At 38.7% G+C, this 26425-nt stretch overlaps 1 protein-coding gene across 1 annotated transcript in view; it reads right to left on the reverse strand.

Annotated features, from left to right (window-relative positions):
- Positions 1–2915: 2915 nt before the first annotated feature.
- Positions 2916–26425, reverse strand: part of LOC122814500 (extracellular calcium-sensing receptor-like) — a 109785-nt gene continuing 86275 nt past the window's right edge. Inside the window, exons 4-5 of the mRNA XM_044087075.1 lie at positions 10433–10556; positions 2916–3829 (exon numbers count right to left, since the gene is read on the reverse strand). Of these exons, the coding sequence (XP_043943010.1) occupies positions 2916–3829; positions 10433–10556 (1038 nt within the window). The remainder of the gene's footprint in view (positions 3830–10432; positions 10557–26425) is intronic.

Raw genomic sequence — 26425 nt, forward strand, 5'->3', positions numbered from 1 at the left:
ACCAAACTAGATCGACTACACTACAGCAAATGGGTAGTGTAGTTTAAGTATTTCAGTTCGGCATTGTGCAGGGAGATCACGGTTCAATGAGGAACAGGAAATTATCCCATTTTCTCACTGTAGTGTTATCTCGGAGTTAGTATATTTAATTTGCAAGGGGTGTGGGTAGCACAGCCCCCTGCAAAATAGTACAATTAATGTATCATTGACTGTAGAGTGTAACGGTATGTTAATGTGCACAGCATGGGTGACTGACGTCACCTTCTTCTCTGTCGAATACATCGAACTACGGATGTCGATGTATTCATTTTCGCATTGGTTGCTGCTTCGAAATTCCAAGTTCAGCATTTCGGGTCAACATTCTGACTAGTTGACTGATGCAGTTTCGGAATTTCTATAATAAACATATATATATATATATATATATATATATATATATATATATATATATATATATATATATATATATATATATATATATATATATATATATATATATATATATATATTAATACTGTAGGAGCTAAAACTCAGAAAAGAAATGAGAGGAGGTGATTTAAAGGCTGCCACCAGTAAGAAAAGGTGTTGGAAGGGAGTTTCATTTTAGCCTTCTTAGCAGTAGAACAGTAACAGGTCTGTTGAACACACATCTGGACAGCAGTTATGGAGGTGCCTCTGCAAGGAAGGTTTTGGGCCTGAGCCCATAATTTACAGACCAGTGAGCTGGCAGGAATCAAAAGCTAAGTGGTGCAGATAATCCCTAAATGGAGCCTCCAGGCAACACTCACAAGCCAATGAGATAATACGGGTCACAAGCTGAATGATGGAAAAAATCCCCACAGTGTTACATCATCAGAAACAGCAGAAGAGACACAGATTCATATCATCATAGAGGAAACATATATTATGACTCAGTTGCATCGGAGGTATACAAAGGGAAGACATGTTTTTTTTTCTTTTTATCCTACTGTCTGTTGATCATCAAGTCTTGGCTCATTTGCTCTCCATCACCAGGGCGAGCATAATCTGGATGGAGCCACCATTCAGATAGCCATGAGGGGTGGTTTGACATTTTCTGCTATGCTCTCTGTCAGTTGTAAGAGCCTGACTAGGGGGATGTTTTATCAACAGTAACCTCAGTCATTAGTATCACAGTAATACTTGTGGCCCTTTTCCACTTCCTGTTTTCATTGCAGACAATTTCAAAAGGATAAAGAGCAGGATTAATTGATTTACCAGTGAAACCACGCTCAGCCTCTGGAAAGAGGGATGCTTGTAGCAGATCTAACAAGCTGGTGGTCTGATGGACTTCAGTCCAAGTGCAAATAATCCCTTCTCCTGCTAAAGCAATAATGAAAGTAAACAGAAACACAGAAGCCATGTTAATGCACTTATTTTAGAACAGGAATGGGCTTTTGATGGACTTCAATCCAAGTGCAAAGAATCCCTCCTCCTGCTAAAGCAATAATGAAAGTAAACAGAAACACAGGAGCCATGTTCATGCACTTATTTTAGAACAGGAATGGGCTTTCTATTCTTTCTCCTGGTATCGGTAATGAAATTCTTAAGTTTGAAAAGTATAAGCAGCTTCTGATTCTGAAATACATCCTGAGGTTCTCCCATAATATTAGATATTAGACTTCTGTTGCAAATATTTTTCTAAGTATTTCCAAGAAGCAGGTATGTTTTAACCTGCACAAGGAGTGTAAAGGAATAAAACCCTGACTACAATCAGGCTGACCTGAAGTTAGACTATCTGCCTGTTTGGGCACTTGATGGTGATAGCACGGAGGATGAGTTTGCCTGTCCACAGGTGCTCATAGTGGTCCCAGCTAGCTTGCACCACAAGTAAGATGACACAACATCTGTGTTTGTCAAGATGTGGGGTGCTGGTGCAGGGGTGACAAGGGTGTGATCTCCAAACCAGTGATGGTAGCCTTGTTCAGTGAATGGAGAGAGCATACATGTGCGGACAAAAAAGCATAGGTGACAAAATGCTCACATCACCACCAGGGGTGGAGTAAGACCATTCACAGTCAAAACACCATCATAGCAAGAATGTCATAAAGCACACACAAGCAATCCTGATCTCTGACTGCATGGTAACCCCCCCCCCCCATCCCCTGGACAACATTTGCTGTAGTGAATCTGGGGATTTCTTTCCACTGGAGAATGAATGGACATCCAACTGAGGGGAGGCTTAATGTTTGACATATACCAGGGGGAAGTACTAAATAAATAAATAAATACATAAAGGAAAGAGATATGTTTTAATACACCAGTAGTTGTATGAACTTTCATTAAGCATTTGTCATATATAATGAAGTCAACAGTTCCTGTAAGTTTTTTTTCACATTTTACCTACAACTTGCAACTCTGCTAGGAAGATATACAAGTGTCCTTTAGTGAGTGTGTGTGTGTGTGTGTGTGTGTGTGTGTGTGTGTGTGTGTGTGTGTGTGTGTGTGTGTGTGTGTGTGTGTGTGTGTGCACGCTCTTGCGTGTGCATGTGTGTGTGTGTCTGTGTGCGTGCTTGGTACAGAACAGAATAACCATTGGGAGGGGGGCCTCAATACATACAGTATAAGCAAAATGGCACAGTGTAAAGAAAGAAGAGATCAAGCAAACAAAATATCACAGTGTGTCTCTAAAGCATAGTACTATGGCACACAGCGGTTGTCCTACTATCATATATGTCATACTAGAGACTCCTTAACTGGCGGTAGTCTCCAGTTTTGTGTTGTACCTTTGATTATTTAGTGCTCATTCTTTGCTACTTTCACATTTCCATATGTAATCCTTTTATGTTACACTCAGGCACACATGCACACATACATACGTACTCACACATATCTGAACTGTTAAATCTAACTGTTTTATTCAGGGAATTTATTCTTCAGGCAGACAGCTCTCTACATTAATCTCTTTGCAGGTTCTGCTTTCTTCCAAAATGCCCTTTGGTATTAATTTCAGGTCGTAAAATAATAATATAACATTTTGGGAAAAATATGCAGCCGAGCATCCCCAGGCCTGAAGATATGATAGCAAATATTTCCACAGCAACCATATATTTACCCCGAGTGCTAAGGTAGGCAGGGATAAAAGATATCCAAACACATACAAAAACCAGCATGCTAAATGTAATGTACTTGGCTTCATTAAAGGCATCTGGCAAGTGCCTTGCTAAGAAGGCTACAATGAAACTGACACTGGCTAGTAAGCCCATGTATCCCAGCATGCAGTAAAATGACACTATTGCACCCTCATTACAGCGAAGGATTATTCTTCCTGAATTAAATGTCATATCCTGTTCAGGGTAGGGAGGGGCACTGCCCAGCCAAGCAATACAAATAATCACTTGAACAAGCAAACAGAAAATTAAAATAATGTTTGGTGTTTTAGGCCCGACCCAGCTCCTTAGTTTGCTGTTGGGGTTTGTAGCACTGAATGCTATGACCACTGTGATGGTTTTGGCCAATATACAGGAAACACAAAGGGAGAAAGTCACACCAAATGTAACTTGACGGAGAAGACAGTTGATGTTCTTGGGATAACCAATGAAGATGAGGGAGCAGAGGAAGCAGAAAGTAAGGGAAAGGAGAAGAAGGTAGCTCAGACTGCGGTTGTTAGCTTTCACAACAGGGGTGTCCCGGTGTTTGAAGAACACACAGAGGATAACTGCTGTGGTACAGGAAGCAAAAATGGATATAGATGTCAAAGCACTTCCCATTGGTTCTTCAAAGGAAAGGAACTCAACGACCTTTGGAATGCACCGGTCAAACCTGTCATTGGACCAATGATCAGCTGAGCACTTTAGGCAGTTGTTAGAGTCTGTGGAGAGAAAACAATATGTCAGCCATATTTCCATACAGTAGTAACAGATGAGAAACTACAGCTGAATCCTCCATTGTCATGAGTACTTCACTAGCATGAAAACTTGATTTATGCATTAATCTTATTTATATTTATTTTTAATTTATAGCCACACACACACACACACACACACACACACACACACACACACACACACACACACACACACACACACACACACACACACACACACACACACACACACACACACACACACACACACACACAAAATGTAACTTACTAAGAATCAAACCAGGGGGCAACAGCAACACTAAATACTGCAGTACTGAGCTGTTTTATAAATAAGCCAGTTAATCTATCACTAGTGTTTACTTTTCTTCATTTTATTTTTCATTATTTTTTTTTCATGCTCTCCCAAACTCTCTCCCTTGCTGTTTCTGGCCTACTACAGAGCTATCATCATGTTCTTAGTACTGGTCTACCCACAATATATCAAACTGGATGACATGCCTTAAACCAGTTAGGAGAGATTGCTACATTGTATTCATATGGCACTGATCCTGAGGTCATTTCATGTCCCTCAAGTCAAGCCCTTTGGCCTCCCTCAGTAAAACATCAGCTTAGCAGGGTGTAGGGCCAGAGTTGTACTCAGTGTCATCACAAAACTTCTAAGGGGCAATAAGTAACAGAGAACCGCAGGGTATTTGTACTCGGCGGGGCACCTGATTAGAAATCCTTTCACAATGCAGCCACTTACAGGCAACCAGAAGCCAATACATGTAATTTATTGGACCCCGCTCCTTTGTTAAAGAGAACATGTTGTGAGATTATCCACGTCCTCTGCCTGCACCAACCTAGTGTTACTCTGACCTACTGCTGGTTCTCAGAGTCATAATACTATTTAGTGATACAAACTCTCAGTGTCATGGACCACAGACTATAAATTATCTCTAATGGCTAGTAGGAAAAAGTCATTTAATACTAATTAGTGATACAAACTCTCAGTGTCATGTACCACAGACTACAAACTATCTCTAATGGCTAGTAGGAAGAAGTCATTTAATACTAATTAGTGATACAAACACAAAGTTACTGCTCACCTTATACATGACCCAGTTACAGGTCTGGGTATAGGGCATCTGTAACCCCCCCCCATCCAAAAATAAGGGCAAATCAAATGGAGGTACTGCTGCTGCTCAGCTGCTGTCTACATCCTGGCATCAGATCATCACCTAGGAAAACATTTATTCAGTCATAAAGTTTCAATTAGCCTGCTTTATATTTTGCAAGGTTGAGGAGATGCTGGTGCCAAAATAATAAAGAATAACAGCACATGTTACCATGGAGTCCCATCCTGCATCAGCTTTGTCCTTGCACTACTACTCAATTTTCTGAGTCAGTGTTGCAACTGCCTCATGTTTACTGACAGCTCACTTCTTCTAACATGTTCCTTCCACCTGTGAGAAATGCACCTTATCTAAGCTGGAGGTTAATCTCTCCATCCCACCTATCCACTGTCAGTAAACTGCACCAGATAAATACTGTATTACCACATTACCAAAAACATTGCTCCTACATATGCTAAAGTAGTAAAAACAAAATTCTTATCTAAGCCTCCCAGACCTTCTAAACCTCCTACTAGCTAACTTCACTGACATAGTACAAATACTAACACTTACACAAACCCTTACTGTTACTGGGAGTCACCTGTACTGCAAGCTTGAACCCTTAAAATCCAATAAACCTGCATCAAATCCCAGAAATGGCTTAGTCATTGGTGGCTCAATTCTAAGATATACAGACATAACATTTACCAGGTTAGCAAATAATAGCATGACCGCTGCGCCTGTGGTGCAAGGATTAGGGATGTAAAATGGACCTTTTGGTCCCCGTGTCACCCCAGATGTAGTTATGGCCTTGTTGTTGGACATAATTGGATAAATGGTTTTAAGCATTCCACTCAGGAAGATGGTATGCAAGGAGACACTGCCGAGCTCTCTGTTTACATTTTCAAAGAGGGCAAGGTCCTGGCATTGAGTGATATTCTACCCCACCTGGAATGATAACCGAATTCAAGGATAAAGTAATTGGCTTCGATCGTTATCTAGTAAACTGATGTCATTCTAACCGGATCCAGTTTCTGTCCACATGGGATGAAACTGTCACTAGGCTCCTCCTGCTTTGCCATGAAAGGCCCGTATCTTTCACCCTTGGATTTTGCATATTGGCTAAAACTTTTGTTACCCTCATGGTGCCTTTTTATGTAGTGTTCACCTCATAGACATCCCAACATAGCAAGCTTCACTATGAATAATATCAAAGTAGCCCTGCTGAATAGCAAAATCCTAAGCAACAAAAGCTGTGAACGTGTAACCTTCCTTAACTTTGAGGAAATCAGCATTTATGTAATTGTAGAAACCTGCTTCCATTGTACTATGTTTCTTGAAGTACCAATTTTGTTGCATGTGCTTCGACATTGGTAATTCTCTAATAAAGATGGCGGATTAACCCATTCTAGTGACAGTGCTCCCAGAATTCCAGGGTGCAATGCCTATCATGCAATTAGCTGTAGGGGAATATTAGTATGTATTTGTAATCTTATTGTCTCGCACCAGATTTCATGTGATACAAATTTGGGACTGGTCAAAGATTTAGTTACTCTCAGTAAAATAAGCTAGCACATTATAGCCAATTATAGAGCTCCATCTATCACCCCTTCAAAGAAGGAATACTTTAACTTTAATCAGTTAAAAAGTTACCATTTGAACAAAATACCTTGTTATGTGTAACTTCAACTATCCACATATAAACTAGCAAACATTTGCTCCCAGCAACAAATATGTCCAGAGATATAAGCACTTTGCAAATGCCAATGCACTTGATCAAATTGCCCCCCTAGCCACCAGAGGTGTTAATCTTCTTCATCATGTCCTCAGAAACATTACTTTCAGTTGCATCACCTCACTTTTTACACTTTCTCTGGTTAAATCTGATCATCTTGCTGTGATATTCTCTATGAAAACCTGCTTTGTGGTTCATAATAAATTCTCTACATTCAGGAGCTACTTAAAAGCAATTATTCATTATTTACTGATCATATTGATAATCACAAATGGTATAGCTCCTGATCAAACCTTGTAACTGAAGCTGTTGCCACTGCTTTGAATTTTACTCCCTCTTAGGCAGATGGATTGAGGCATCCATACCAGGCAAAAGTAGGCATAATTGTATATTTCTAAAACTAGACCCACATGGTGGAACTACCTCATCAACAAACTCTGTAATAAAAACAAAAAGCTCCTGAGCTTCATTAAAAGATGTCCACTTTATTGTTATAAAAGGGATGTCAAACTGGTAAGCCTTTAGGAAACATAAGGCCAACTATAAACTTAGGGTTGCAGCGAATTCAGAAGAAGACCATAAGGCCTTCTTCAGCTATATTAGGAAGCTTAGAAATAACTTACAGTTCTGTACTGAACTTATCACCAGTATTACCCCCTTCTTTGACCCAACATACATTGCTAATAGTCTTCTCCTCCAGCTCCACTCCACATACACTCTCTTTTGCCCACCCCATTCCCCCTCACCCTCCCTCCTGAGATTAAGTTCAACCAAGTCCTTCTGGCACTCTCCAAAATTAGAAACACTCCTTCTGTGTGTACTGACATTATCTCTGGATGTTTGCTGAGAAGTGTAACGTCCACTCCAGCAAAACCTCTCCATCAACTCTTCAACCTACGACCCTCCACTGGTTATGTCCTCAAGGTGTGGAGAATGACTGCTGTTGTGTCCTTGCATAAAGGAGGTCCCTCTAATGACCCTGGGAATTACAGGCCTAATAGTCTCACTAATATTATTTACAAGGATAATAAAGAATGCATTACAGCAAAACTAATAAACAATATAGGTGACATTATATCCCTGGATACACAGCAGTTCAACTTTGTAAAAGGCAGAGTATGTCTGCTTGGCCTGGATGACCTCTTTGAAAAGGTTACTGAGGTCATGCATCAGCTGCCACTGATTATCTGAACCTTGCGAAGGCCTTTGACACTATCCCTCTTGCTGGGGTTATTGACAAATTCTCCCAACTCAGCATTAACCTGTAAATACATCAAAGGATAAGTAACTGTCTGGCTGAGAAAACTCATAGTGTTAAGGTTGAGTATTTGGTCTAGACATAAAAATGTCAGCAGTGATGTCCCACAGGGTTCTCTCCTGCACCCCCTACTCTTTGATATATATTCCTCTGTGACATAAAAAGCTAATATAAAGCAATTATAGCAATCAAGTTTGGTAATGATTGCAAACTGGGTGTGGTTATTAAATCACATTCAGATACTAAAATTCTTTAACAAAGCCTGGATCAAACAAATGCTTGTTGTATTAATCACAGGTGTTAACACAAAAGAATTCAGTATTGTTTCCTTTGGTAAATCTGCCATCGCTACTACTTACCATATAGATAACATTCCATTTAAATTTGTCACAGTCATCAAGGACTTGAGTACAAATGTTGGTAACAAATTCTCCTTTGATCATCATGTCTTTGTTGGGGATATAAAATACTTCTACCTTGCATAACTCATTCTTTGTGGTACCTCATCAAGGCCCTACAAAGTTATAGCCTCACTTTATTCATCCATTATTAGGCCCATCATCGAATAAATTGCATCCTTCAAGATGTACCTCACAAAGCACCTAAACCAGCTTGAGAAACCTCTGTTTCCTCACCAAAAAAGAATTCAGTTCTCAGTACCACAAGTTACTCTGATAGACTAAAATCTCCTTTAGTCCTCGTAGTGTCATCAGATTCCTGAAGGGGGATCGCTTCTTCACCTTCCGTGTTACGAGTGAACCAGCACTCTTTGAACTCCTTCACCTAAGTAGAACCAGAGATAAAGGAAGCATCCATTCTAGAGACCTAAATCTGTGCTACCACATCCAACACCAAATGGCATGCAGATACCTAACCCATTGTATACAGTTTTTCTGGAACAGGCTGGCCTTACATATCAAGCAGAGTACCACCCTAACAACCTTCAAAACCAGTCTAAATGACTGGATGGGTGAATGCAAATTTTCACTGGGGATATGTGGAGAAAGCCTACATAATGAGAGACATTATTAACCTCTCATATTATTGAGTGATGTGGTTGAACTTCTTGATGGTGTCCTTTGGCCATAAACTTGGCAAAAACCTATGAACCTCAGACCCTATGAATCGGTCAGTGCCAGGCACTGAGAGCCCATTCTGGAAAGGGCACAAGTCTCTGACAGGATGCACAGACACACACCTGCAGCCCATTTGGAGAATTCCTATTCAGCTGTTGTAAGTCTTTGGGAGGTGGGTGGAAACCAGAACACTTGGAGAAAATACACGTGGATGCATGGATTGCATGCAACCTGTGTAATGCTGTAGCATATTCAGAGCAGCTAAAGATGAAGAGAAGTTATCCAGAGTAACATGTTACTTTCAACATATCTTTTGCTACAGGTTGCATATTTTCTTTATTATTAACAGTAGCCCAAGTCCTGGCCATACCTCTCAACCTCTTAGGCAAGAAATCTGGACAAAGACATGAACAATGGGGGTACAAAGGCCAAAAGGTATGGACATGTTTTAAATATTGCTCTTACAAACTTAGAAAGTTGATAGAATAACATGTTTTGTATTAGCAAGAATTTTCTGGCGCATATGAAGTCTGAAAATCAAATGCCTGCCATTACTTTCTGACTTCAGTCCTTGGTGATTTGCTAGTGATTTGCAAGCAGACTACAATTTTATGATAAATGGACCACAAATATGAGTCAAAAATCTGAACATAGTGTGAAACTCTGGGTAGTTGAGAGCTAAACAGTTCAGTGTGTATGAGTCCATCTGCCCAGCTAAGAAACAAACAAATACATTCATAGGTACTCAAATGGCAAACAAATCAAATAATGTACTATGAAATATCAAAACTATTACACATATCACAGCTAAATTAATCCATATTATAAAAATTGTACAAAACAGCACAAAGTACTAACCATTAATTGTTTTTGTAGATGGGCAGTGCCCCCAATGCAGGGCAAACCCCCCACACCTCCCATCTCAATACATTCTCCTTTTGGAGTCACACAAACTTAGAGAAAAGGACAGATGTGTCAAAAGATTAAGCAGCTTTTTCCTTTTCCTCTGAGTCCCTTGGACTACCAGCAAAGCAGAGGACCTGCGTCATAGCAAACTCTAAAGTACTCACATGTTAACAAAGAAAACATCAAATGTGATTTTATCTCTGACATTTTAAGTTCCAGCAACAGAAAGTGCAATCAATGGTTGTGTTGTTTCTTGAATAAATAAATCCTCTGCATGTAGAAATGTGAGCAACAGAAGGCAAAAGTTAAATTATGGAACACTGATCCACATTGGCACCCACGTACATGCTATGTGGTCAAGCAGATGAGATACCTAATGGCATATCTAACACTGGTTACGTTATTGATAATTAGTAATCCCTCAAACACATCAGTAACAGAGCTTTAAAATATCCCAGTAACAACAAAGAAACAGAAAAATATTTGCAAAAAATATAATTTGAGCAAAATATGACTCGCCTGTCTGGTTAGCAATTTCTCCAGTTGGACATAGGATACAGTCATAACAGCAAAGTGGCATTCCATGGATCATAGACTTCCGATATCCTAGGGGACATTTTTCATTACACACAGAGCGGGGTACCTAAATCAAAGGAGAAAAAGGATTACTGCTGTACTTTATTCACTTATTTGACAACTGGATCATTCCTTGTATAACTATAAATGTTATGTGTGCATTCCTTCTGTTTTTACTTTTTTAAATGTTAAAATAATTTATAAAGCGAAAGATATGCAACAGTTTAGCTGTGAATTAGAATTCCATTGCTTATCCAGAAACACACACTCAAGTCCCCCTCACACACAATCATATAACTTCAGCAGATTCCAGAAGTCTTAGAAATTTATGTGCTTTTTCTAGACTTTTCTCTCTGGTATAACCTGGATTCCATAATAATTTTCACTTGGACTAAAGATTTGCTCTGAATCTGTAATACTTGTAAGAATTGGAGTGACTGAAAATAGGTTTATAAAGCTACCTTTGCAAATGAAGTAGTCTGTAAACCTTGGCTGACCAATGACATAACCCTTGGCTGACCATGGACATAACTAAAAATTGGAAGTGCGCACCAGTAAAGCATAGCATGCAATGTACATTTTTAATCTGAATATCCTCTAGGTTTAACATATATTTTTTACTGCTCACATTCACTCTTCCTCGTCACTCATTTCCATCAATTTCATTCGTAATTACTCTGAATCTGCAATGCTGTTATTCAAAAGGATATTATTATCCTTGTCAACAGCTGCCTTCCTTAAATCTTACCAACACCTTCCTCTATATACAACTCTTCATCCCCACCCAAGTCATCTCCCAAACACAACACATCTCCAGCTATTAATAGCCCTTAGTCTCCTCTGCTACTGTCCACCTGTTTAAAATTATTACTCCCACAACAATATAATCGACAAGCCTTTCTCTAGATCAAGGCTGAATTTCAAATACTCTTATGTATACTCTCTGTAGTCGTTTCACTTGAAAACGTGGTGACATCCATCCTAACCCAGGTCCTGCAGCCACTCAACAAAGTAATAAGACTGACACATCACATAATGGCCATCCCTCAAAGCCATGTGGTCTCCATGAATGCACAGGTAACCATAGAAATATAGGAAACAGACTTATTGATGTGCATGCCTGGGTAGGCTAAATCTCCCCAGATGGGTCTACTTAATTTCACTGAAAACACACTTTACTGAAACTCATTTCGTTGAAAACTCATTTGACTGAAAATGAATTGCCTGAGCACAATTCACTGAAAGCTCACTTCACTGAAAACTCATTTGGCTGAAACTCATTTTGTTGAAAGGTATATGCCCTGTTCCCCACTGTAGTGTGATCCTAGAGTTAGTATACATAGTAAGGGGGGCGTGGAAACCATTGACATGGATACTTACAAGTTGAATGAATAACTCTTTCCAGAAGATAATATATACGTAAACTATGTGGGGGGCTACACCCCCCCCAATGTGGGGGGCTGTACTCCCCCTTACTATATATACTAACTCCAGGATCGCACTACAGTGGGGAACAGGGTATATACCTTTCAATGAAATGAGTTTCAATCAAATGAGTTTTCAGTGAAGTGAGCTTTCAGTGAATTGTGCTCAGGCAATTGATTTTCAGTGAAATGAGCTTTCAATGAAACGAGTTTCAGTGAAGTGTGTTTTCAGTGAAACAAAATAGACTCCTCCCCCAGATATACTAGATGAAGAAATGTTATGGCAGGGATAAAACACCTTCAGGTCTGACAGAACCCATAAAAAAGTGGTGAGAGTGGCCATTTTCTATAAGACTACTTTAAACCTCTAGGTTTCATATAAACCCAACAGTACTCTTCATTGCTGAAATATAGTATAATGCAAATTAATGTTCACAAAAGCCTTTGCATTATAGGAACCTATCTCCCCCCAGCAAATAACATAGTTACTGCTGAAGAACTTCTCTTCTGGGCATCAAACAGCATCTCAGTCGAGACCATCATTTTAGGAAGCTTGAATATTGATTGGCAAACTACTGACAGCAATTTTCCTAGATATATGACATGGTATCCCACCAAAAATTGCTTCTAAAACAAGCTTGCCTCAGAACACATGAAACTTCATTATCTTTGCTCTCCATCTACCTCTCAAAAAGGCAACAGGTAGTAAAATGCCATCTCTGTTTTCCTTCGTATTACAGTGGGTGTCCCCTCAATGATCCATTTTAGGTCCCCTGTTGTTCAATATATTTATTAGTGATCTCTACCTAGTTTCTAAACAAGCCAATATAATACAGTATGAGACGATTCAACAATCATGAGTTCTACTAAAAGCACAGATATATTAAAGCAACTCACACAAGAGTCTTTCTCCACTATAGAGGCCTGGCTGTCTGATACACAGGTGCTCCTTTACCCTAACAAAAAATGATCCTATTTATCCAAAAGCATTCAGATGACCACAAACATAATTTCAAAATCACTCCTGTAACACTACCAACATAGAACTAGTAAGTCAAACTAAGCTTATAGGAGTCACTACTGATGAAAGCTTCAGATGTGATCATGGCATAAAACAAGTAGTAAAAACACCCCCCAAAACCTAGGTACATGTAGAGTCCAATAGTACCCCACTGATAATACCAGAAAAAAGTATTGGTCAATAATTAAGGGTGTGGGACTCCTCTATCCTACACCACTTTACATTGATCCCACCCACCCTGATTAACCTACAATCCACTCAGCTCTCCCTCTCGGGACAGTGCTGCAATAAGTTGGCAAAACTTGCCACCCATTATAGGACACATCATTGTCTGGCCTTAAAAAAAATTTAGTTGTTAGATTTCATGACATTACCTTAGACTTTCCTGATTAGTCACTTCCCATAAACTCAGCTATAATGCAGACAAATGCCCTCGTTGGAAAAACATTCTCCAGCTTTATAATCCAAGTAGACAGCTGAGATCCACTGGCAATATGTTATTAACTTACAAAAACTAACATCTCAGCTGGTGGCTTTGTACTCCTCTTCCATGACCAAACTTTGAAATTCGCTTCTTCTTACTGTAAGAGTCACGGTAAACACTAACTGGTTTAAAATACCAACAAGAGAACACCTGAAACATACCTGGCTCTGTACGTGTACAACTCTTGGGTGATACATTTTATTTTATTTATTTATTTTATTTACATTTGTTTACTGGGAAAGTTCGACTGGACACAGGTCCATTTTCAGCGGAGGCCCGGGGAGAAAAGCTTCACAGTACAATAGAATGCAGTACATGAGAGAACAGAATCTAGAACATATAATCGATTTTAATACATATTAGGTTAGAAGTTAACAGTTTTAGTTAGTACAGTAGACAGTCATTGAGGTACATAGTAAAAACACTGAGGTACATAGTCAAAAACTTAAAAAAATAAAGTTTTTTTTTTTAACCAGTATCTTGGTTTACAAGCTTCTTAGGGCAAATCTGTTTATACTTATTTGAACATGTGACACACAATTAGAGTGGTATGGATTAACCTGGAGTGTAACATGAGCATAGCCAGTTAGTTAAATAGTGGGTTTTAAGGAGTTTTTTGAAATGATTGAAGGAGGTGGTAGAAGTTATATGGATTGGTAGTGTGTTCCAGGTTTTGGCAATGGTGCTGGCAAAGAGTGATTTACCAGTGTTGTTTTTATGTTGGATGACAGTTATTAAGTTCTGGCTGTTAGATCCTAGGGTTCTCGTGGGAATGTGGGGCTGTATTAAATGCTGAAGTGCTGGGGTTAACTCAGGGAGGTAGTAGAGCTTGTGAGCTATCGAGAGTTGATTGAGCATGAGTATATGAGGCAACTCAAGCCAGTTAAGCTGTTTTAGGGATAGACAGTGGTGGGACCTGTAAGAAGCATCAGAAGCAAACTTGGCAATCTTATTATAGCAAGATTCCATTTTATTTAGTTCGGTTTGGCGTAACTTAATCAAAATGGGAGAGGCATAGAGGAGGGTGGATAGGAGATGAGTCCTAGCGATGGTAACTTTGGTATGTTTAGTCATAAACTGTTTGTTCCTGTAGAGGAGGCCTAGCTTTTTATTGACTTTCTTGATGGTTTGTGCTATGTGGATGTCGAATTTCAGGTTATTGTCTATCTATACATTTCCTGTCTCTTTCTTTCTCCCATTCTTTGTAAGCACTATATTTCTATTTATTTATTTATCTTACATTTGTTGGCTGGGCTAGTCTAGCTGGATACATGCCCATTTTCAGTAGAGGCCCAGGGAGATAAGCTCCAAGCATTAGTAAATTACAAAAAATATTACAATAATTAAAAATGACTAAATTCAAATACAAAGAAATTAGAAATGATTTTAAAAGAGTCAAAAATTGTTTCTGTGAATAATAGCTCACAGTCTGTGCAAGGTTTAAAATACAATAAAAAGTAAAAAATGTGTCTAAGAATAATATCTCACAGTCTATGCAAAGGTTAGAAATACAAACTGAGTGCAAGAACACTCAGAATTATAAAGTAATGATTTGTAGGTCTGAGAAAGGGAAAGAGAGAAAAGTAGAAGAAGGAAAAACCCCAAGGGCTAGAATAAAGTTGGATTCTATTGATTAAAGCTGTAGAGGGGACAAAGGCCAGAAGGAAGGGGGTATAGAAAGAAGAGCATTAAGTCACTATACCTTTAGTTATTGGTCCAAAATGTTCTCCTTTTCAACTGCCTGTCTGTGTCCTTCCTTTTACCTATCGTAAAACATTCTTTTTCACCTATCAATACTAATTCTTCAGTTTCCTCCTTTTCTGTCCTTCTACCAAGTTCATTTCAAATACGTTTCCTAGCTCTTTAGATGTTGCTGACAGTAATTAACGATAATCTCTTTAAATGTTGTATATTTGTTGATTACTTGTATACCTCTGTTTACTATGTTCTTTATGTAATGTTGGATTTTTTTTTTTTAACTTTTCTCCCCTTGGCTGTGATGAAAAGGGGTAGCTTTCTGCCCAGTTAGACTATCTTGGTAAACAAATGCAGTAAATAAATAGATAAATAAAATAACCCACTGAGTGTAGCCATATACAGGATATGTGTCATAGGAGAGGGTTATGGAGGAGTTATGAAACATCTGGAGAAAGATGAAGTATTTGTGCCATTTGTCTGGGGAGAGGTCATTACTCTCCAGAATCTTGCTGTCAACATACTTACCAAAATTGCCTTGGAATGAAGTCTCTCTATGCTCTTCCTTCCTCTTTTTTTTCCATGAATAAAGATACAACACACCAGGATGGAGTTAAAATACTGTATCCACGTATTTATTAACTGATTAAATTATACTTTTAGCCCATTACAGATATGTGCAGGATTTTCAGGAGGACAGTATAGCAGTGGTATCTATCTCTACAAGACTGGTTACAACACTGATATCCCCACTCTATAAAAAATACACAGTGAAATGCATCTCCGTTTTCCTATTTGCCCTTACTGGACCATCTTACATTTACCAAGGAAAACCTGTCTAAAGAGTCCAACAGTCATCCATAAATAGTAGCATGCAGTGTTAATAACTTACTGAGTGTACCTGAATGTAAGATATGTGTCTAGTCATGAAGAGCAGGCCATACATGCTAGCATGCAGTGTTAATAACTTACTGAGTGTACCTGAATGTAAGATATGTGTCTAGTCATGAAGAGCAGGCCATAAATGCTAGCATGCAGTGTTAATAACTTACTGAGTGTACCTGAATGTAAGATATGTGTCTAGTCATGAAGAGCAGGCCATAAATGCTAGCATGCAGTGTTAATAACTTTCTGAGTGTACCTGAATGTAAGATATGTGTCTAGTCATGAAGCGCAGGCCATAAATGCTAGCATGCAGTGTTAATAACTTTCTGAGTGTACCTGAATGTAAGATATGTGTCTAGTCATGAAGAGCAGGCCATACATGCTAGCATGCAGTGTTAATAACTTACTGAGTGTACTTGAATGTAAGATATGTGTCTAGTCATGAAGAGCAGGCCATAAATGCTAGAATGCAGTGTTAGTAACTTACTGAGTGTACCTGAATGTAAGATATGTGTCTAGTCATGAAGAGCAGGCCATAAATGCTAGCATGCAGTGTTAATAACTTACTGAGTGTACCTGAATGTAAGATATGTGTCTAGTCATGAAGAGCAGGCCATAAATGCTAGCATGCAGTGTTAATAACTTACTGAGTGTACCTGAATGTAAGATATGTGTCTAGTCATGAAGAGCAGGCCATAAATGCTAGCATGCAGTGTTAATAACTTACTGAGTGTACCTGAATGTAAGACATGTGTCTAATCATGAAGAGCAGGCCATAAATGCAAGCATGCAGTGTTAATAACTTACTGAGTGCACCTGAATGTAAGATATGTATCTAGTCATGAGGAGCAGGCTCAACAAGGAGAAGGTCACAGTCAGGTGTCTGTCTGGTCCCAGAATACAACACATCACACACACATTTAAGTCTCTCCACAACAAGTACAGGTATGACTCTGTCATTGTCCATGTTAGTGTGAATAGTCCTAGACCCGTCCCAGACATGTATGACTCTAGCCCTACTCAGCATCCTACTTTCACTAAAAATGATACCATAATACCAACAAAAAAAATTGACTTTAACAATTGGCATGGTTTCTGGTGTCATTCCAAGGGGATCCAGTATCTGTCTGCCTGGGATGACATGGTTGGCAGGCCTCGATGCTTTGCTAGAGATGGCCTGTACCTGTCACCCCTGGGATTCTGGATCCTGACCAAAGCTCTTGTTTCCCTCATTGTGCCTTTTTTAAGCAATGTCCCAAAGACAAATCTTCCAACATAAAAGATCTGTCAAAAAGCAAATTGAAGGTCATGCTGCTTAATGCTAGGAGCCTTAACCTGAAAATGCACTCACTGGAGGCTCTCCTCACACTGGAAGATAATGACGTCTGTGCGGTCATGGAAACTTGTTTCAGAGCTGCAGAAAGCCCCCCTGTCTTACCAGGCTACACTTCATTCCACACATTCTGACCCCAAAATGAGGTCGGGAAACTAAGGGTGGTGGAGTCTCTATCTTTATTAAGGACAGGCACACCTCCAGACTGGTTTGCCAGCATGACACACTGGAACAACTCCAGGTGCAACTGACAGTTGGCAAGACACCCATCCAAGTTATAGTCAGCTATAGACCCCCCTCCATGACTCAGGACACCCATTTCTCCTACCTGGATCTATTTGACTCCATCAAGGTACCCCCTAACGCCCTGATCCTTGGTGACTTCAACTACTCCACCATAGACTGGGTAAACTATTCCTGCACTAATGCACTCACCCAACGATTCATTGACTTCATCAGTTCTAATACACTAGACCAGCTCATCTCAACCCCCACAAGGGGAGATAACATTCTGGACTTGGTTCTCACCAACATAGCCTACCTCTGCACCACTCCCATAGTATTGCTGTTCCCTGGTGAGATCAGCTCATTGGACTGTCTCATTCGAAACTTCTATCCCACCCAACCCTTCCCAGCTGTAATCAGGCTAAAAAACATCTGTGAATTAAACTTCTGTCACTTTTCCATAAACACACATGCGAGCACCCCCACACACACAGACACACTTGCACATGCAAGCGCACGCGCGCACACACACACACACACACACACACACACACACACACACACACACACACACACACACACACACACACACACACACGCACACACGCACACAATCACACACAACACACAGGTACACATGCACACTCAGGAACACGCGCACACACACACACACACACACACACACACACACACACACACACACACACACACACACACACACACAGACAATGTTTCATTTATCCGGGGTTACTTCGCTCCTAGCTGTGACTGCAGCAAGTGTTACTCTGCCATACTATTATATTGCTAACATTCTTTCACAAGTTAAATAAAAAAGCAAAGCGTGACTTGGACGAACCACAAAACAATGAACTAAAACGTCCAAGAGATGGTCAATAAAGGCAAGTGACTAATAAACACAATGCTAGCGTACACAAAAGTTTTATTTCCGCTTTCGTCGTGAGACTTCTTCAGAACATAATTCAAACACAGTACCAGTTTCCATATAAATAATAAATGAACAACCAAAAATCAATTATTCAATCAATTCCTTAATTTAACTAATTAATATCAATTAAACTAAATTAACATGCTCTTATTGCTAAAATAGTGAACCTAAAAGTTGTACCTACTTAAACACAAAATCTATGAAAATAAAATATTACTCATATACCAATGAAATGTAATTAATCTGACCAGTGTTTTTATTGAGACCAAGTTTTCTATATTTTAAAAAACATTTAATATTAATGGCCTCATTCAAACCTGGTCTTTTGTCTGCACCAAGTTTCACCTGCCATAAAGCCTCTCTTTGTTCTAGGAGATTTTCCGGTAGTGCAGAATTTAAAATCATATTTGAAAGATTCTTGGGATTTTTTAACAAAGTTAAAAACATTTTTTTCTTCATTTCACTTTGATCGTGCTAAACACATTATGTTCACTTTAGATGTAGCGTCATCATTTACTTGCATTCCCCACTATGAAGGTGTTGCAGCTGTTAGGGATTTTCTATAATTTCATTCTGGTATTGATATTTTCAAAGTTAATTTAGTCTGTAGATTTTTAGAGATAGTGCTTAATAACAATTTCTTTTTGTTCAATGGTTCCTATTATAGACAAAAAAAGGGGGTTGCAATGGGGTCATCAGCAGCCCCAGCTTATGCCAATATAGTGATGGCATGGTGGGAGGTTAATATACTGGAAAAGTTAAAGCGTGAATATAACATTCTTTTTTACTCTAGGTTTGTGGATGATTTGGTGTTTATCATTGAAGGAAATAGTATCATTGTTGATGATTTTGTCAAGATCATGAATTTGATTTCTGTTTTTTTGAAATTCGTGATGGGAGATAAAGGTGAAAATTTAAAATTTTTTGGACGTCTCACTAAGGTGGGATGAGCCAAGAAAATCATTACATAGTAAGATTTTTCGTAAAAAGACTTTCAAGAATGGTTATTTGCACTTTCATAGTAATCATTCGATGCATGTTAAAAAGAATATACCTAAAGGGCAATTGATAAGAGCATGTCGGATGACTACAGACTATAATGACTTATTAAGAGAGTTTGAATTTATTACTGGTATGTTTATTGCTAGGGGTTATGATAAGTCGATTTTAGAAAACTTGTGTCAAGAAATTTTGACTAAGCGAGATGACATATCCACCATTATTAGTGTGGTCAACAAAACTGGATTTTAATAACATCCATCGAAACAATATTTCCAGGCACAATGTTGCAAAGGGAGTTGTTTGTTCACTCGATATGACTGTTGACAATAGAGGTATTAAGCATATACTAGAGAATAATTGGAAAATTATTGAAGGAAATAATGAATTATTAAAAGTTATGGGAGATAGACCTAAATTAGTTTTTAGAAATAATTCTAATATTAAAAGTTTATTATATAGAGGCCATGTCAAAGTTAGTAACCCTATACAAGTCACACATAGGAGGGGGGTGCACAAATGTGGACATTGCAATTTTTGTAGATATATCTATGAAGGACCATACATTATGTGTGAACATTTAAATAGAACATTTGAAGTACCAGGTTATGTAAATTGTCAAACAAGAGGGGTAGTTTATATTGTAGTTTTTGTAGCGGATGTGGGGCTTTTTACATAGGGATGACTACCCGTACTTTAAAAGAAAGGATAAGGGAACATGTTTACAGTATTAAAATTAGAGATGATAAAAATGCTTTATTTAAACACTTGGTTAATTGCAGTAAGTTTAAGAAATTTGTCTTCACCATTTTAGAAGTAGTTAATGGGGACCGGGGGGGGGGGTTAAAAATCTTGTAGAACAAAGAGAGGCTTTATGGCAGGTGAAACTCGGTGCAGACAAAAGACCAGGTTTGAATGAGGCCATTAATATTAAATGTTTTTTTTTTAAATATAGAAAACTTGATCTCAATAAAAACACTGGTCAGATTATATAAATTTCATTGGTATATGTGTAATATTTTATTTTCATAAATTTTGTGTTTAAGTAGGTACACCTTTTAGGTTCATTATTTTAGCAATAAGAGCATATTAATTTAGTTTAATTGATTGATATTAATTAGTTAAATTAAGGAATTGATTGAATAATTGATTATTGGTTGTTCATTTATTATTTATATGGAAACTGGTATTGTGTTTGAATTATGTTCTGAAGAAGTCTCACAACGAAAGCAGAAATAAAACTTTTGTGTACGCTAGCATTGTGTTTATTAGTCGCTTGCCTTTATTGACCATCTCTTGAACGTTTTGGTATATTCTTTCACAAGTATTTTAATGATCAGAAGTCACATCACATCACGATTCTCTGTTGTGATTTTCCTATACTTGCTAGTGTTTGTTTTCATTCTCCTGAGATTGAATGTGTGACAGTTATTGTTTGCATTTGTTAGCAACTATCAAATTAAACCTGGTCTTATCTTCCAAGACAGTAACTGGGGTGTGAAAACCAGATGGTTACTCCAACCAGCTTATGGTCGAAAGCCCCATTGACCACACAGCAACAGCAACTGACTACTATGGAAGTGTTAGTAGCTAAAAGTGTGACCATATAAAAGGCACAAAGCTACAGTCACTAATAATAACACTAGACTAGACTGTAGTACAGAGCTGCCAGTAAATGTTGTCTGCTGCACTAGTGAGACTTGTAGCTACTACAAGAGAAAGACTAACAACAGGAAAAGGCCTTGGAGTGCATTGTAGTGTCTATTAGGCAAATGTCTGGGTCACATAAGGCATAGTTATCCTGTCACAGCCTAGTGCAGGACCCGGGAGAGAGCAAAGCCCTTTTGGGCCAAATATATGCAAGAGGACTAAGATCTGCCATGTACATTGTTATCTAAAATTGTAGTCTATGCCCCCTTAAAGTCAGTCTCCCAAATGATACTGCTTTAATACTTTCACAAAACAAATGGTCCCCACATCATTCGGTTACACATGATTGGCATAAGTCTTTGTGTCATCGATAGTTTACTTATACAGCCATCTTGTCTGCCATCTTGATCAGTACAAGCTTCATTCTCATCTGCTGTACCATAATGTCTTCTTTTTTTATTTAATTTTTGTCACTTTTGTGAATAGAAATATATTTTAACAAATTAACCAACTTCCTCTTCTTTTGCTGTGCATTTTCACTAAGCATGTATCATTGTATCCATTTAGTGGTTATGAGTCACATGTGACTCATATCACACACACACACACACACACACACACACACACACACACACACACACACACACACACACACACACACACACACACACACATAAACTTATGAGCAATTTAGAGTCAGCAACTCACCTACCACCCACCTTCGGGATGTGACATACCCAACGAAAGCCCTAGGCATGCACATTCTGCAGCTCCCCATCTAAAAACCAAACTGGAAAAGCTCTTGGTGTGTGATGAAAATTCTGCTCCCTGCGCTGCTGTACACCCCAAGCATGCATCGTTAAAAAGCATTAATAAATGCAGAGAGATCGAACTTAAGTGCTGCTTCACTTGCTGTATACAGTACAGACAATGCTATTCCCTGCGCCACTGTATACCCCGAGCATACATCATTAAATAACATTAATAAATACATAGAGGTTGAACTGTACTTAAGTGCTGCTTCACCTGCTATATACAGTACAGCACCCTATCAGGACATTCATCAATGCACAGCTCATATATTCATAGATGCGTATATCAAAGATACTCCAGATCGGTTTTTGAAGACATGATCTGCATCAGGAATTTGTGCACCCCAAGAATCTGAAAACAGCAACCCAAGTGTGACTACCAAATAGCAGGGTTTTGGTTTGCCATTAGCAGTCAGATGATGCACATGTAATCAATAAAACATACTGTTAGGTCATTCTGTAAGGTTTTGGGGAGACTGCAGTGCTTCCCGGGGTGGAAAAAGGTCACACATTTGGTTCATCTAAACAGGGGTTCATATGGCCATCTCTCCAGTATTAGCCACCAGCTAACACTATGGAGTTCAACATATTTCCATAATCAAGAAATATATATATATATATATATATATATATATATATATATATATATATATATACACACACACACACACACACACACACACACACACACACACACACACACACACACACACACACACACACACACACCTGTGCAATTTAATTGAAAAACAAATAAATCTACATGTGACAATAATCTCCCGTATTCTCCATATGTCTGGACTATGGGGTAGGGTTGCAAGATGGAAGCCTTTTCTTACACAGAAAAATATCCAGGACCAGCTAAAATTTGCAAAACAATATATCATGTCTCCTAAAAGCACGTGGAAAAATGTGTTATGGTCTGATGAGACCAAGGTTGAATTTTTTGATCACAATTCCAAAAGGTACATTTGGCGCAAAAGTAACACTTCGCATCACCAAAAGAACACCATCCCCACAGTGAAACACTGTGGTGGCAGTATCATGATTTGGGGTTGCTTTTCTTCAGCTGGAACTCTGTGATGTGACCTGAAGAGGGCTGTACACAAGAGTTGTCCTTGCAATCTGACAGATTTGGAGCACTTTTGCAAGGAAGAGTGGGCAAATATTGCCAAGTCAAGATGTGCCATGCTGATGGACTCCTACCCAAGAAGACTGAATGCTGTAATTAAATCAAAAGGTGCTTCAACAAAGTATTAGTTTAAGGGTGTGCACATTTATGCAACCAGTGTATTGTAATTTTTTTTATATATATTTTTTCCCCTAACATATTTGTTTGTTTTTCAATTTAATTGTACAGGTTATAGGTCACATTAAAGGTGGGAAAAGTTTTGAAATGATTTATTGTGGTCTAATTTTTTTTATATCACAAAAACCTGGCATTTTAACAGGGGTGTGTAACCTTTTTTATATCCACTGTATATACATATATATATATATATATATATATATATATATATATATATAATCCGGAAACAAACTGGTGCACGCTTAAAATAAAGCTCGGTGCTTGGAAAATGCACAATTCAAGCACAAACGTGAAATGCAGCACTCACAAGTATATCAAACCTCATGGTAAATCCAAAGGAAGAAGGGCCAAAAACACTTGAATAAGTGTGCAGAAAAACTTTTATTCCAATAAAACAAACATTCAAGCAGCTTCTGAAGCAGCCATTTGGCTCTAAACACAGACCGGTGACTGGCTTTGCCCCTGGAGTCGTCAGTGTGAAATTAGAATACAGCAACCGCCAATATTTATATGTCATGGTCCACATTCAATTAAAGACATGCATCCTTTTTAGTACACATTCCCCAATGTGAAGCATATATTCTAATAAAAACATCATATTCAAAAAATATATGAATCAACTTTATGCAATTCAATAGACCCATATTTTTGTTGTTCTGTTGTTTGGTCCAAAATTGATTATGTTTAAACAAATCTATACATTTATTGTTAGCATACAATGTCAAACTAAGGTTGAGAAAGTAGAACAGTGGAAACTAACAAAAGGACATCACCAGTGGTCATTACGTCTGGGCTTATATAAAGCCCCCAACTTAACCATCCACATCCTTTCCTTTTTATCTAAGAGCTCATGTTTGGTAATGTCAGACAATCTATTCCCCTTTCACCATATCAATCCCAACAAAAGGAATTGTGCAGAAGTGTGTTTCATTTTATGTTTATAAAGTGCGCTTCTCTGACATTTACATCTGATATATCTGATATCATTAAGGCATACTGCACTTCTGCTCTTCAGATTTCTGGAAGTCTGACCAACATAAAATGCTCCACATTGGCAGACCACCATATACACTACCCACCCAGTACGGCATGTTATTCATAGGTTCATAGGTTGATACTAGGCTATCTGCCCTAGGGCATTTACAAGTCTAGCCAGTGTGTGTTTGGCTTTCGCCACCCTTTTAGATTAGTTGGCTGTGCCTCTGTATAGTAGGTCACAGAAGATAGCCCTTTTGAGGTTAGTTTACTGTGCCTCTGTCTAGTAGGGACACAGAAGAGATCCCAGGGGTAAACCTACGATCTCCCATCCACTCGTCAAGATTTCTCTTGAAGAGGGTCATTGAGGGACTCTGCCTAACATGGATTGGGATTTTGTTCCAGAGTGTGGGGAGCCTCTGGGATATGAATCTGTCCCTCCAGCATGTCCTATTTATTTCTGTGCTGAGGTTTAAGTCCCTGGAGCGTGTAGCTCTAAGGGATTTGGATTTCCTGAGGTGGAGCATGTCCATTAATTCTGGGTTGGACATGGCTTTATATGTCAGGCACAGATCGCCTCTGAGTAGGCGGTAAGCAACTGAGTAGAGCTGGAGTTTCTTTAGCCTAACTGCGTAGGGCATCTGTTTGAGTCCCTTGATCCTCTTGGTGAGGTACTTTTGGGGTCTTTCCAGTTGCTGCAGGTGTTGGGTAAGGTACATCCCAAATGGGGCATTGTATTCAATTATGGGCCTGATGAGTGATGAGTAGAGGGGCACAATGATTTCTCTTGATCTAGATGTGAACCCTTTCGTGATAAGGTGGGCTATATAGAAGGTCTTTCTAACCACTTTGGCAATGTGATTGTCAAAGGAGAGATTGCTATCTACTTGGGTCCCCAAATCCCTAATTCCCTAATTACTTCTTCCGTACTTAATGGATTACCACCTATGTGGTAATTTGTGGGCACTTGGTTTTTCCCAAAGGGGATGACTATGCATTTTATGGCATTTAGCTTTAGGCCATGGCTCTGGCACCAGTTATCCATCTCTGTGAGACGCCTTTGGAGGATGCTTGTGTCAGTCGGAGAGTCGATCATGGCACCCAGTTTGCAGTCATCTGCAAACTTGGTCAGCCATAGTCCTCCCATGTTAGCCTGTACCTCAGAGAAATATATACCGAACAAGAGAGGTCCCAGGACTGAGCCTTGTGGGACGCCACTTGTAACTGGTTTAGAGTCTGACATGGCACCTGCAATTCTGACCATGTGGGTTCTATCCCTGAGCCAGTTTGCAACCCATCTTGTGACATAGGGGTTGATATTTAAGCTGGTGAGCTTATTTATGATGCTATGTTATCGAATGTTTTATGTCAAAAACCTTTGAAGTATTAATGGATGTGAATGACTTAGTCTGTGATACTACCCTACAGTACACACAATTCCCACAGGCATTGCTACCCCTAGGAGCATAAGTATATTCATTCTCTTGGGGCCAGTCTATCTTCTTGTACCAAGAAAGTGACACCGATATTCTTCCCTCTTCTATAACTATAGGAGCATCTAGCATCTAAACATTGGTCAAAAAATGGATCAGATTTCAAAATTTCCCAGTGTTTGGCAACAACTTCCCGAATTTTGAAAATATTTGTGCCATAATTAATAACAAATCTCAGTTTGGAATCAGTACTGTCTCCTATTATGTTTACATCAGTCTGTGAAAAATCTACATTTCTATTTCTCAAGAAATCATGTCTAACATAGCCAGATGCCTTGATTTGTTCTTTCATAATATTATTTTTTTGATAACCTGTGGAACGGGAAGATTTCCCTTTTCCACAATGTAGTGCGATGTTGAAGTTGGCATATTTAAGTAAGGGAGTGCAGTGGGGCATAGCCCCCCTGCTACAGACGTTTAGTTTTGTTTTTTGTTGTTTTTTTTTTTTTTTTACTTTTTCTTCAGTGTTCGAACTTTTACAAGTTCAAATATATGGTCTCGGCCATTATTGTTTCGAATTTGTAAAAGTTTGATCTACTGAAGTACATGTATATAAATATATATATATATATATATATATATATATATATATATATAAGTGTGTGTGTGCATATACTGTATATACTGTATAAACACCCCATACACCAAACAAGAAGCAGAGTGAGAGGTATGTATGAGACTCTGA

The sequence above is a fragment of the Protopterus annectens genome, chromosome 10.part0 (assembly GCF_019279795.1).
Source record: "Protopterus annectens isolate FY-2018-M chromosome 10.part0, PAN1.0, whole genome shotgun sequence".
Lineage (NCBI taxonomy): Eukaryota > Metazoa > Chordata > Ceratodontiformes > Protopteridae > Protopterus > Protopterus annectens.